Source organism: Topomyia yanbarensis, chromosome 2, assembly GCF_030247195.1.
Source record: "Topomyia yanbarensis strain Yona2022 chromosome 2, ASM3024719v1, whole genome shotgun sequence".
Taxonomy (NCBI): domain Eukaryota; kingdom Metazoa; phylum Arthropoda; class Insecta; order Diptera; family Culicidae; genus Topomyia; species Topomyia yanbarensis.
Genome location: NC_080671.1, coordinates 82,771,567 through 82,786,051, shown reverse-complemented (window position 1 = coordinate 82,786,051; position 14,485 = coordinate 82,771,567). Strand labels below are relative to the sequence as shown.

The 14,485-nt window shown below is 34.2% G+C and overlaps 1 protein-coding gene across 2 annotated transcripts; it reads left to right on the top strand.

Moving 5' to 3' along the window:
* Positions 1–11,585: 11,585 nt before the first annotated feature.
* On the top strand, positions 11,586–14,025 carry LOC131678650 (probable GDP-L-fucose synthase). Of its 2 annotated transcripts, XM_058958891.1 has the most exons (5): positions 11,586–11,832; positions 12,370–12,613; positions 12,670–12,894; positions 12,949–13,325; positions 13,384–14,025. In XM_058958891.1, the coding sequence occupies exons 1-4, from the start codon at positions 11,705–11,707 to the stop codon at positions 13,321–13,323; spliced, it is 972 nt and encodes a 323-aa protein (XP_058814874.1). In that variant the 5' UTR covers positions 11,586–11,704; the 3' UTR covers positions 13,324–13,325; positions 13,384–14,025. The 2 variants fall into 2 exon arrangements, with proteins under 2 accessions (XP_058814874.1, XP_058814875.1); XM_058958892.1 differs by lacking the exon at positions 13,384–14,025 and having other exon boundaries at positions 12,949–13,347.
* The last annotated feature ends 460 nt before the right edge of the window (positions 14,026–14,485 follow it).

The window sequence follows — 14,485 nt, the reverse complement described above, 5'->3', positions numbered from 1 at the left end:
ATATGGGAGTTCCCAGATTATTTATGTTAAAATCGTGCCAGATTACCTGATACAAATACTAGTTTGAGTTCTTTCGCATTGCTTTAGTCCAAGTTATGAGAAAAGTGGCACTTAAATTAGAATGGTAATGAGAAGGCGGGCACATTAAGATATTGGAAGGCATTAATGAAAAATCACGCAGCTTAAACGAATATTTCAGTATTTATTGTCAGACAACGCTCGAAAATTGGCAAATTTCGTGGGATAATGGAAGTTTAAGAATCCCAAATGCAGCAACTAACCTTGGTTAAAAAGGAAGGAGGAAGGTCGTGACTTCCTTCGGGTTGTATCTCGGGTCATGTCCAATCATTATACGTTGAATGGGAACGTATTGGGGTCATAGAGAGCATTATCTGCGCTTGCGGTGACGGCTATCGCGACATTAAACATGTTGTCTGGTCATGCGCCTAGTGTTCTAGCGCCAGATCTCCGTCCCTTCGGCCTGGTTCTAATCAGAGATGTGCTGGCTACACTCCAAATTTATCATATCTTCTCTATTAGATGACTTGCTAACAACTACCTTCAAGTGTGATCCCAACAGTTCCCAGCCGATCCAAGGAGGCCAGTTGGCGATCCGGTTCATGATGTCCTGATAATAATCTTCCGTTTGCCACAAAGCTACAAGTTTAATTACTTTTTTCGCTGTCATTTTTGTCCGCCCTTTCCTTACTTTCTCCGATACGGTCTCTGCTACTGATGTTGGAATCAATAATCTTTTGCCTTCCTTTTCGAAAGTCTTCTAATGTTTCTCAATGTTAAAAAAATACAAATTGTATATCTTGTCCATAAAAATATTTCCGACTTTCTCCCATAGTCTGGATAAAATTGTGTTAATATTTTTTGTCTACCGTTCTGAGCTCTTTGTTATAGGATGTGGATGTGTCAAAATGTATTCCCATGAGCATAAAAAACAATAATTCCATTTTTCAAAGAAATCCTAATTATCATCCCATATTCCCAAGAAATTTAAATTGTAAAGCAAAGAAATTTGTATGTGAATAACAATATGAAATTGTCTTACATTGAGAATTTAAGACGCAAGAATTTTGTGCAGAAAGACACATACGCGTGGTTAATCTCAGTTTTTGGTTTGTTCCAGACTTTCGAGTGGGTAATTCCCTTCTCGGTAATTTTCGAGTGGGTAGTACTACCCATACTACCCACGCTTTTCGCCGGCCCTGCCACCACCCGATTACATCACAGCACTAACGAAGTAACTATTTAAGCTAGTATCACCAGAGCCAGTGGCCCGGAATTTTGGGGGCCCCGAACTTAGGATGAATATAAAGTCTTTCTATGGTATATTTGCAAAAAAAGGTTTCACTCAATTGTTTATCGTGAGGGTAACTATGGGTCGGTTGCAGCTTGAAATTGCATACCCATGTGAACAAAATGTTTAAAGAGCATCAGATAACCACGCGGAGTGATGGTAGCGGTAGAAAAAAAGGGGAAATGCATGCCCAGGATAGTTCAAGTGTCAATCCAACATTTCGATTCAAGTTTCAATTTATTTTTAACAAAAACAATAAAACGTATTGTAGAACACGTATATAAAGTTCAAAAGATACCGAAAATGAGCGACAAGCACGGTATTAGAACTTGCACAAGAAATTGTGGCAAAATATGTCGCTACAAAATCCTTGTTTGGCAAGCGATCCGCAGATTTGGCAAATATTAAGTTGTTCATAATATCTGGGACATCTGGGACCGTTGTTTGTAAAATCTCAAAAAAAATCAAAAATCCCATTGTCAAAATGTGATTGAAAGTGTCTACTCAAATTGACACTACCTTTGCTTTAAATCGTTTGATGATATTTGAAGACCCTCGGACCTTTGGTGGGATGTATTGCGTGTACAATTTTTTTCGATTGGTGCCGATGTTTCTATGAGCATTCTTATATTGAGGGGTGTTCCAAACCAAAGTATGGTAAACCATTTTTTTCTGTACAAAATGGGTCTATTGAGTCAATATTCATGCAATATTCATACAATATTTGAAAAACATTTGAATCTCCGGAGGCACATTGAACAAATGTGGCTTGCATCGTATCTTAAAATCTACTATTGAGTTTTGTTTATTCGGCTATATTACGTTGTTGGCATTGAATTTATTGTATTGCTCACATTAATAATAATTTCGATGTTTCGTAATAAAAGCATAACCATTGAGGTATTCTAGATTTGTACTTACGAATGGTGAAAATGCTGATTATTGTTATTATTTAAATTGATTTTGTGTCGGTCTCATTTCGCGTTCAGTGCCTAACACTGACACCAGAAAAGGCGACTCCACCATCTTAACGCAAGGCTTGTCACTGAACCACCAGTGATGGTTCGATTTCTACGCCTCCCCAAAACAATCACAATAAATGAATGCACAAAGCTTCTGGAGCAAAGATGGCTAACATCGAAAATAACCGAATATCCAGCCGATGCGTTCACTTAGATTCACCTTAATATTGATTGTGCAGTGAAACTCGACCATCTATAAACGAAGTGGAATATTGATTGGAAAAAATAATTTGGTCTGAGTTCAGAAATACATAGTCCATTATCCATTATCATGTTTGAATCGTAAACGAAACATATATGTACACTAAACTGCCCAGGAAAATAATCAATTTTTGAAAACTCCATCGGCCCACCCCTGAGTCAATTGCTAGTCCCACCAGGAGTACCTGCACTAAATTTTAAGAAAATCGGACAAGTCTAGCTACCGGACCAAAGTGCCTGAAGTTTGTATGAGATTTTTCGATAATTTACATGGAGAAAACCCACAAGCTTGCATTTTCGCCGCTAGGTGGCACTGTATGCATCGTATTATCACTGTAAGTGAAAATAATATAATTTAATTGTTTACAACTTTGTCGAAGACTGCTAGTCAATCCGGCTTTATTAAAAGAATTACCTAAACTTTTAGCGAAGTGATGTCTGAGTCAGTTTTCCAGAAAAAAGCATCTTTGTTAGCTTTAGAACTAAGTAAGGAGGACTCAAAAAAATCTATCGAAAATACAACCGAAAAAACGGTCAACATTTTTGCCTCCATATTTTGACAACTACGAGTCGATTAAAAAGATTTTTTCTAGTTTAACACTTTTTTCAAGTTTAAATATTTTCAAACCATGTACCAATGTATGAAGAACAAGATGGGATGGTTTTATCTGAAATTGTCCACTTACTACTATTTTTTCCAAAACGGTTTCAATTTTTAAGTCCGTTTTCGTATTCCAGGGTAACATTGATAACCTATATGTTCCCCACATTAACTTCTTGATGTCAATGTTTTTCATTCAAATGTTTGTTTAAACTGATTCTGCAAAGAAACTCATTGTTAAATAGCTGTTAATTTGTATTGTACAAAGTATTCCACATACTGTAAAATTCGTGTGACAAAATTTCGAATGATTTAAGTCAAACTAGGACAAAAGAATCTGAAAACATTTTAACTGCTAAGTTTGTTTTATTTGAGTGGTTTTTCAATTATCAAAGAGTTACATCTTTTTTAACACGTCGGAGTATTGAATATAAAAACCGACTTTATCCATCTAACAGTGAGATCAGATATTTCACATAGGGGAATAATGGTTACAACCGACACCCTAAGGTTAACGCTTTTTCTGAGTTGCCACAAAACCAATAAAATTATAATTTTTATGCATTCAGAAAATTCTTAACGCGGCTTAATTTTTTCAGCGCTTCAAAAAATTGATTTCAATAAAAATTATTGGTTGTAAACTTCGAAAACAAAGTGACTTTTTGCATGCACTGCGGGAAAAACCGACACCCCATAGGGGTAATATCGACACCCCCTTTAATTTATTTTCTCTCCACTTTATTAAAATCTTTATCTTTATTAAAAATGAGATATATGCGTGATTAATAAAGTGTGAGTATGTATGATGTAAATATGTGCTTTTTATAGCTGCATCAGGGGAAGAAAGTTCGAAAGCGTAGTACTATAAATAAGAGTATTATATGCTATAGGATTATTTCTTGATATGGGTATTTCCAAATAATCATTACGCACATCATTGCAACCTTCAGTGTCATTTTATTACGTAATAGAGGATTTGCAAGCGTTCTACGTTATGCTAATCGGATTCATTCATAAGTGACACACACACTTCTTAGTAAAACTATCTTTATTAGATTTGATTTTTCGGACTCTGATTATCAACGATCTACTGTGGTATACATAAGATCATTGTCTCATTGTGATAAAGTTCGACTATAACAAACCAAGAGAACACTAGAAATTCGGTTTGATGAGCTTTTTGCAGAAATAGCAAAAGCTTCGATGGAATTAGATAAGTAAAAATTCCAATTTTTGATTTTTAAAGAGACTTATAAGATAAAAGTATTTCTGTGCATTTCTGCTATTACTATAGTGTTCTAATAGTGTAATTGAAGTGTCACAAAGATCCCCAGCATTTTGTAATGAATCGCAAGTATACACAACCATCTTAACAGCGTGTCGGATTTACCCTAACCATAGGGTGTCGGTTTTACCCCAACAGCGCACATTTTTTTATAAAAACAATTAAAAATATTGAATTTCTTAAACTCGTCTTCAATGCACCTAGTTGATTATAGGAAACGCCGATAATAATAGGTACTGAAAAATGTGGTGATTTGAAAAACTTTTGTTCGGTTAAAACCTTAACATCTACCAACAAAATTTAACATCCAGACGAGTATGAACGCTGCTGTCGCATGTTTTGTTTATTTTTATGACATTCGGCGTACTAACGTAAATCCAATTTTTCTTCAAATGCATCTACATGAACGTACTAATAATAAAGTGTCATTATGAAATGAATAAAAATTTGATATCTAGGAAAAGTTGTGGGGTGTCGGTTTTACCCACAATTCCCCTACATATCACAGTTGGATTGGCCATTGGTTTGCAGAACTCATACGAAATAATCATCCAACTAGAGGTGCGATGAACACAGTTTTTAGTCCTGTGCGAATAAAATTCAAATAATATGAAGAAATTATAGAAAACCAATAAAACGAATGATATTGAAAAATCAATAAATCACTAAAGTTATCAAATTATTAAGTTATTTTAAATCAAATTAATGCAATAAATAAGTCAAATTAGTTCAGCTTATTAAATAAAAAACTAAACAACACTCCTAAAAAGGTACAAAATTATTAAAAAACACTAAATCGAGTCAAATTAACAAATTGGATGAAATGAATAATAGAAATGGTCAAACAGAATTAATTATATTAATAAAATGCGAAAAACGGAACAAAGTATATGAAATGAAAAAAATAATAAAATAAATAAAACAAATAAAATGAATAAAATGTATAACATGCATTAAATTAATTAAATTTATTTAATTAATTAAATTTATTAAATTCATTAAATTAACTAAATTCATTAAAATAATTTTTTTTAAATCAATTAAAAAAAATAATTAATTTGATTAATTATATTAATTTAATCAATTAAATTAAATAAATAAGCTAAATGAATAAAATCAATAGAAGTAACATAATTATAATATAATATAAATAAAATAAAGTAAAATGGGTTAGTGAAATAAAATAAATAAAACGAAAAATGAATTGCAAGAAATGAGTGACATAAATAAAACGAAATAGATTAATAAGATCAACAAAGTGAACAAGATAAATAAAATTAATAAAGGAAAACGAAAATTAATAATATGAATAAAACAAACAGGGTGAATAAAATGAATAACAGCAATTATTTAAACAAAATTTAAAAAAAGCGAAACATAAAATAATTTATTATGGATGCAATCATTAATATCAATGAAATGAACAGAATGGATAAAATAAATAAATGAATAGAATTGATAAAATGAATAAAAAGACGAAAAATATGCAGAGAAAAAGTAGATTAAATCATTAGAATGAAAAATTAAACAGTATTTAAAAAAGTTATAAGATTAATGGAGCAACATTATGTCAACTCCATTGTTGGGATAAAATGATTAAAATGAATGAACGAAAAAATAGTAAGAATAGTAAAATGAAGAAACTGACAAGACAAGACAAAAAATATCGTAAAAATCTCTTTCATCTGAGACTAAATTTGAAATGTTCTATCGGGGGGTCTAGAACAAATTTTTTTTAACATTTTGATGATTAGTTTTGAAGATTGCTTTTTGGGGGATGAATATTTAGACATACAGTATAAGAAGGAGGCACTTGTTACGTTAATAAAGACCCCCGAAGACACCAATGACCAGCATTTAACCATTTTTGGGTTGATTCGAATTTTAAATTTGAATAATATTTTTACTCGGGATATTTTACCAGAGGGTAGAACAATATTAGCACAAACGAATCAATATCACTGATGTACTCACTATTCGGGTACTTGCTTCCCTTTTAAACGAGACAAGTTTTGAATTATTCTTACTAAGGGTCACGAAAGTTTTCATTAAAAAACAAATATCTAAGTTTATATAATATGTAAACTATTATTCATTTGTTCTTTGATCCATGAAACTAACTTTTTTTAGCATTTCTGAATAATTTGTATCAAAAAATAAATTTTTATTTTGTGATATATTTGTGTGCGTTGAATTTAATTAGTTATGTGTATGTATTATTTAATATTTAAATTTAGAAGAACTTTTTTCACAAACGAGCATCCCTTTGATCGAGAAGTCATTTTTATGTAAATCGACTTCAATGATTACAGTGTTTGTTAGTAACTGAGCTATAAGAATATTATTAGCATAACAGTCAATCTTCTGACGTCGCACAAAGCAGAAGCAAAACAATCGCTACGCTATAACAGGCTATAGGCACCAGTGAATCAAGCTAGCTATTGTTCTATATCAGTGCACATACAAATTGTATCGTTGCCCCCGGCTGCGGAGTGAAATGAGTTTGCCAAATGAAACAAAAGTGCCTGTGCTATGGGATAACACGAATTCGATCAACTTTAATAAAACTCGTGTTAGACCCACAGTTCAGGAAGTGGAACAATTAGTTAAAGTGAAAATGGAGCTTAATCTCGCTGAAGTTACGTACATTCAGCTACATCACGTAAAAAACTGTGTTTTGATCACGTTTAGAAGCTTAGCACAGGCCGAAAACTTCATTGCAAAGAACAACATGCAACACGAGGTCGAATTTAATAACACCAGAATCAAGATCCCCGTGCATATGGAAAACGACAAGGTGGACGTGCGTATCCATGATTTGGCCCTGCGCACGAAGGAAGATTTCATCAAACGAATCATGTCGCAATATGGAGAAGTAGAATCTATTACGAATGACACCTGGAGAATTTTTTTCACCGGCATTCCCAACGGCGTTCATATTGTGAGGATGCGAGTGACTAAACCTATACCTTCTTACATGACTATCGAATGCAAATCACCAAAGGATGGCGTGACCTATAAGCAAACAACGCTAACCACATATCCCGGGCAGACCCCAACATGCCAATTCTGTAACCATACAGCCCACTACGGAAAAACATGCGCCGAAGCATCTAGCCAAAACTCATTTACTACAGCCAACGCTAACAAGCAGCCACCGACACCTTCAGATAAACCAAAAACAACGGTCCAATTAACCAATAATGCAGGTACAACGATCACGACAACCGCTCCCAAGCCAACAACTGGCATCGCCAATAAAGAAGCAAATACCGATGAAGACGGATATACAACAGCGACCCGTAAGAAACAAATAGGAACCTCTGATGGTGAACAGCAAGAAAGCAGTACCGATGACGACATGGACGGGAACGATAACGCGAGAGAAGGCACTCCGAATGACCCCCAAGCGGCTCCACCGCCAAGGAAAAAGATCTCAACACGCAGCAGCAAACTGCGTCAACAAGATCTGGCAGACCGACATTCTTATTTTTTTACCTATTGTAAAAAAAGACCCACGGCTCAGTTGTGCTAACGCATTGAGCCGTTTCAAATAAAACTAGATTTAAAAAAATATTAGCATAATATCTGCTTCCTAGTTCCTAATATCTACTTTCAACTTCAAAAATAAGTGAGATAAAACTATCTTTGTGAATTACCCTTCCGAAATTGGTTGAAATTTTGAAAACTTTCTCTTTGGATTTTCGATCAATTTAATAGAATATTATATATTCTATTGAGTTGTGAAAAGACTTAAACAGATGAGTTTTTGACTCAACATGAATTTATAAACCTGTTATAATAACTTTTTAGAAATTCTTCCCAAAATCGTTCCATGAATTCTGGAACAATCACGTTTTTACGTTACGAAAACAGGATCATGACCAAAAATCATGGCTTTTATAATTATGTTCAATTTCCCTTTGGTAACGCCCGCATAACGCTTTCATTTGTGGAAATATTTGTTTTTGTTTTGTGAACTTCAGTCACGGTTTCCGCCAAGAACTAGTTCACAACTTTATGAACATTATCCGTAAAACCAAAGGTTGACTCATGATTTGTTTCATAGTTATAGGAACAATAAATATAAATATTCTGGCTATTTTTTCGAGAACTATTTCACGAAATTCGGAATTTTATTCATGAATCCATTCAATCCTCGTGAACTAATTCATGATCCATGCTCGTGAATGGTTCAAAAAATCATCAAATATTATTCATGCATTTGTCAACTGGTTCATGATTCCTAATATATTAGTTTCGATCCAATATCTGTGCTCGTAAAATAGTTCACGACACTATGAAATATTATTCATGTATTCGTGAACCGGTACCTAATATAATAGTCACAACTTATCATTCGTTTTCGTGAAAAAATTCACGAAATCATAAAATATTATTTATGTATTCGTGAACTGGTTCATGATTCCTAACATATTAGTCACGATCCAGTATCCGTACTCGTGAAATAGTTCACGAAATCATGAAATATTATTCATGTATTCGTGAACTGGTTCATGATACCTAGTACATGATTTACGATATATCTTGTATCTATTTGCGCGCTTGTGATATTTAGAAGATATCCCTAAACATTTACAATTTCATGTAACACGGTAATAATTTTTTTACGTCAACTCTTTCACAAAATTTGAAGTATTATTCGTGGAATCATTTTTGTTCCATGCACTTTTTTATGAAATACCCAGCTGCTAGCGACCAGTAATAGGTACGAACAGTAGATATATAAAAAAATTAGAACCTCGAACATTATTATGAACATTATTGTAATGTCCGGACAGAAAACGAAAACTGCACTGAGAACCCCAAATTTTGTGCGTGATATAGTTCACAGAACCAGATATCGCGAATGAGTCTTATTATAATGATCCAGTTCATATTTTCACGTTATTCCAAGTAAAAAACCCATTAGTAACCAAAAAATAATAGATCACGATAAGGCGAAGATTTTCGAATATCATGATAAAACTGCTGATATCATGAACATTAGTAACATTACTTTTTGAAAGTAAACTCTAAAATAAAATATCATGATAACATGAACAGAAATTACGAAAATCGTGACTAAGATCCTGAAAGCATGAAAATAAATCACACAACTCGTGACAAAATTATTTAAAATCGTTACAAAGATCCTGAAATCATGAACATGAATCGCTCTACTTATGACTAAAATATCACGATAACGTGAATGGAAACTACGAACATCGCCTAAGATCTTGAAATCATGAACTTTAATCCCGCTAACGTCATGAGAATTCACAAGCATCGCGAATAAGCTCTTCAAATCCTTCAAATCATGAACAAGAATCACAACAAAAACTAATCATGTCCAGGGAACAACAACAATAACCCAACCAAACATTCTAATGTAACGCCATGTATATATTCGGGACAAACTGATTTTTAGAAAACACAAATAGTTTCATGAATACGAGGTTTTTTATTCATAAGTTTAGCAACTTGGTCACGGTTTTCGTAAATCGTTCAGTTCACGTTCATGAAATTATGAACGGATTTTCTTCCGTGTAGAGTTTTTTGCTCGGGGTTCTTTTCCGACCCTTTTCTTATTCAAAATTATATCATTTCCGATTTCTAAGACCATTTTAGTTTTATTTGATGTATTTAGATCTTTCGTTTCGTCGATTATTCTAATTGAAATACTTGATAAAGTGCACTTTAAAATTTCAACCTTCCATATTTCCTATAATATAATTGCTACTTTGAACAAATACACAATCCCTATAAACATAACAATCTTCTGCTTCCAAACATTTGCTCGGTGACTACAAAACAGAACATAAAATGATTTTGCGGAGAATATAATTTTCTACTAAAATGTGGACCACTGATCTTATGTCTTTCTAAAGGGAGAGTCTTTCGATCGTGTTTAAACTAGTAATCTTCAACGAAACTAAAAACGAAAACAAATTTAATTGAGATAAAATTGTTCAAAGAATCCATAAAACAGAATTTTGAATGTAACGCCAGTTACATAGGAATCCCGAGTAAAAATATATTTCGAAGAAAAATAAATTGAAGGAAACGTTCGTTTTGCGAATTTCAAGATACCTAATTACCTACGCCAAACTAGCTAGATGATTTCTTCGATAGTTTTCATTAACGTTTCAAGTCCGTTTCTCTGGCACTGATTTAACCTTCTAAAAGGAAGATATCTGTTTTAACCTACAAATTGAAAAATTACCTAAAAAACTGATCATCGAAATGTTAAAAAATTAATGTTGATCCCCCGATAGCACTTTTCAAAATTATGCTGAGATGAAAGAGGATCATCTAAGTTTTCGATAAGTGAGTAGTTTATCAATTCTGATTTTTTTGTCTAAATATTTTCTACCAGAGACACCGCGAGAAGGGAAGGAGCGTTAGTGTAACAAACGTTATTATGGAAACCGTACATACCTCTGAATCTCTATATTGGGGCAAAAAGTTAGACAAAGCTATCCTTCAATGTCAGCTTCCTTCTCCGAACAGCCTAGATTAGCCGTGTAGTGTCGGTAGTGGTTCTTTCAACCGGCTAAAAATCAACCTATATTCTGATTCCTGACTTCATATCCAATTAAAAGCGAACTTTTTAAAATTTTAAGTAATTTCTTCTCAAATTTCAATTAAAAGTTGTCTTTTCCAAATTTTGAGTGATTCCTACACAGATTTCAATTAAAAGTGGACTTTTCTAAATTTTGAGTAATTTCTACGCATATCCAATTTTTAAGTAAATAGTTAATCGCGCAAATCGACAGATTACCACAGAAAATATAAAAGCATCGATTGATTTCTCCGAAATGTTTCTAAGATTTATAAATTTCAATATATGTATGTACATTTAATCACAAACTGTAAAAATCACTAAATGCCGTTTGTCGTAAGATAATACAACGAATGTGATACGCGCTACAGTCACAAAGAAGTTTTATGGATTATTCGTAATCCAACCAACTCTTTCTTTACTACAGCGCCATCTTTTAGCAAACAAAATAACTATTTCAGTTGAGATGCGAACCCTGTGAATTTATTTTGGTTTATCCATCTCACTTTGGATTCGCACATTACATCTCGTAATGTAACGTAACGCTAATAACACACATTTGTCATCGCAAATCCTTCCGATTCTTCTGCTGAGTGCTGCTATCATTCTTCGTCCAACCATCTGTTACAAGGGAAACTGCGCCAACGTCAACAAAAACACCGGATAAGGTTTCAGTAGTCGGAACTTAGAAGTTCAACCACGATCTTTATTTGTTTGCAGAATGACTAAAATAGTTTTAGTTACTGGTGGAACTGGACTAGTTGGAAGGGCCATCGAAGCTGTAATCGACGAAGAGAAGCCAACAAACGAACGATGGATCTTTGTCGGATCCAAGGATGCGGATCTAACGTAAGTGCCGTGGTCAGAATATGCCTCCTTGAGAATATAATGAGCTTAGCTTATTTCAATTACAATACTCTGTTTTAGAATTGCATAATTTGTCAAAAAGGTTATTTGTAATATAAATCAACTGGCTAAATTAATTATGTACACAGTACACTTGAGTCGCTACTCATGCGGGAGAAAATCACCACGTATAAAACCTAATTTGTTCTTTCGTCATTTCAAAAATCCATGAATTGAGAAGCTACGTTTATAACAACCTGACTTCAATAGGATTCATTAAAGTTTTAAAACTTGTTCCTTTGTGTTTTTAAGCAACTGTGTATTTCTTCATATTAGTTTCTGGTTTTGTTTAAAAAAAACTGGTCCTTGTGAATTTTCTACTTTATAAGTTCGCTGGCCTGTCGTACTAGCCAACTGTCCTACCTAATAATTTTATAACAAGCTAAAATAATTTTCGTATTATATATTTATATTAATTAAGATCTGAAATCGGCAGTCCTTTTATTATGTTAGAACCCTAAAGCTGTTTTCACTTTTCAGAGATCTCCAATCGACGCGTTCCATGTTCGACAAATACAAACCAACCCACGTGATACATTTGGCTGCGATGGTTGGTGGATTGTTCCATAATATGAACAATAATTTGGACTTTCTGCGAAAAAATATGCAAATTAATGACAATGTTCTGTTGTTAAGTCACGAGTTTAATGTACAGAAAGTTGTCTCCTGTTTATCAACCTGCATCTTTCCGGACAAAACCAGTTACCCAATCGATGAAACAATGGTAGGCATTTGTTTGGATGGCGTTGACACTTTTATCGACAATTTAACCACTTGCAGATTCATAATGGACCGCCCCATGAATCGAACTTTGGTTACAGTTACGCTAAACGCATGATTGATATCACTAACCGTGCCTACAATGAACAGTATGGTAGCATGTTTACTTCCGTTGTTCCTTGTAACGTCTTTGGGCCCTTCGATAATTTCACTCCTGGTGTGAGTCATGTAATTCCCGGAATGATCCACCGGCTGCACGAAACAATGTATTCGAAAGAACCAGAGGTAAGCGAAACCGTCAACTACGGGTTTGAGTCTAAACCACAACAATCATTTCAGAAAGCGCAGGAAGAGAAAACCTTCGCAGTTTATGGTACGGGTAAGCCTCTGCGGCAGTTCATATACTCCAAAGATCTAGCGAAGTTATTTATTTGGGTGCTGCGGAGCTATCAAAGTGTCGAACCTATCATTCTCTCGGTGGACGAAACGGCGGAAGTGACGATAGCACATTTGGCGGAATCCTTAGTGCGGGCGTTTGAATTTAGAGGAAAGCTAGAGTTTGATACCAGCAAGGCAGACGGACAGTATAAGAAGACGGCTTCCAATGCAAAACTAAGGAAACTGTTGCCGGATTTTCAATTCATCGATTTTGATTCGGCTATAAGAGAAACCGTACAGTGGTACATCGAAAACTACGACAAGGCGCGAAAATAAATGTTTATTTGTTATTTTTGAAAATATGTTTGATGTCGCTAATAAGGACTTCTTTTACAGATATACTGCGATTATTCTAAAAAATTACGTAAGCCAGGTCTGGATGGGTTGTGGCTAGTTTACACGATTATAGATCCGTATCAGTTTGAGCGAAACAAACGATTTGACGTCTAATTTGGACTTGACCAAATATATGAAAAAAACATATCATTTTTGGCTCTAGATAATCGATAAATTTTCTTCGTGCTGAATATAAAGTTTTTTGTGACAAAGAAGCTATTTGGTAAGATCAGAAGTCAGTCAGCTAAGAAAAGGTATTCATTCTACGTGCTTAAAGTATTAAGTATAATAGTGGATGTCCTTTATGGAATTGTCCAGTGAGAAGCATACCTTCTAAAAAATGGGACAAAATCGTTCAATATAAGTCCCATGTCAAACGTGAATCGTTGAGCATTGGACGTAACGTCTAACGAATGACGTTCGTTGAATGATTTTTTCTTAAAGGGTGGAGTAAATAACGAAGGCGATGCAGGCGTAAACGACAACGTGATACTGACGATAACGCCTACATCGCCCGTGATGATATACGCATTTCCGCAATGCAGCCAGCTACAATACAGGGTGAGGAAAAATTTATGATTATGTTATAAAGGTAATAATTGATTGTGCATGAAATGACATATATATGAGAAATGCAGGTGTACTAACATAGTATTGAATAATTAAATAAATGTCGTAAAGTTCTGCACTTACTTTTATACAATTGAACGTCATTTCATGAACAAATATAGCTTTTATCAGGGTGCTCTTCGGATGATTTAGCAGGTATAAGGTTTTGTACAGGCTCTGGACTGGACACAAGGTGCAATAATGTCTGTTAGAAGATTCTGTTTCAGAACTCATTGATTGTTATGCCTTTTTCGATCAATATTAACCCTCCGCAGACCAGGTGAGAATCGATAGCGCCGAAGACCGTATCCGATCGCATATTTTCTAATACCTCTTTATTAATATTGAAACATCGTTTTTTGAGTCAAGTAGAGAGGAACAAAACTTTCAATTTGTTCAACTTCTACGATAGCAGCACAAGCGAGCACGGACCATCAGTGGACACAAGAACCGTAGTCGGATTTCGGATTGCAATAATTTCAAACATGCGGAG

Coding starts and splice junctions, on each gene's coding strand:
- LOC131678650 (XM_058958891.1), top strand. CDS start 11,705: ATGACTAAAATAGTTTTAGTTACTGGTGGAACTGGACTAGTTGGAAGG. Junction 12,614..12,669: donor ACCCAATCGATGAAACAATG/GTAGGCATTTGT, acceptor AACCACTTGCAG/ATTCATAATGGACCGCCCCA. Junction 12,895..12,948: donor TGTATTCGAAAGAACCAGAG/GTAAGCGAAACC, acceptor CAATCATTTCAG/AAAGCGCAGGAAGAGAAAAC.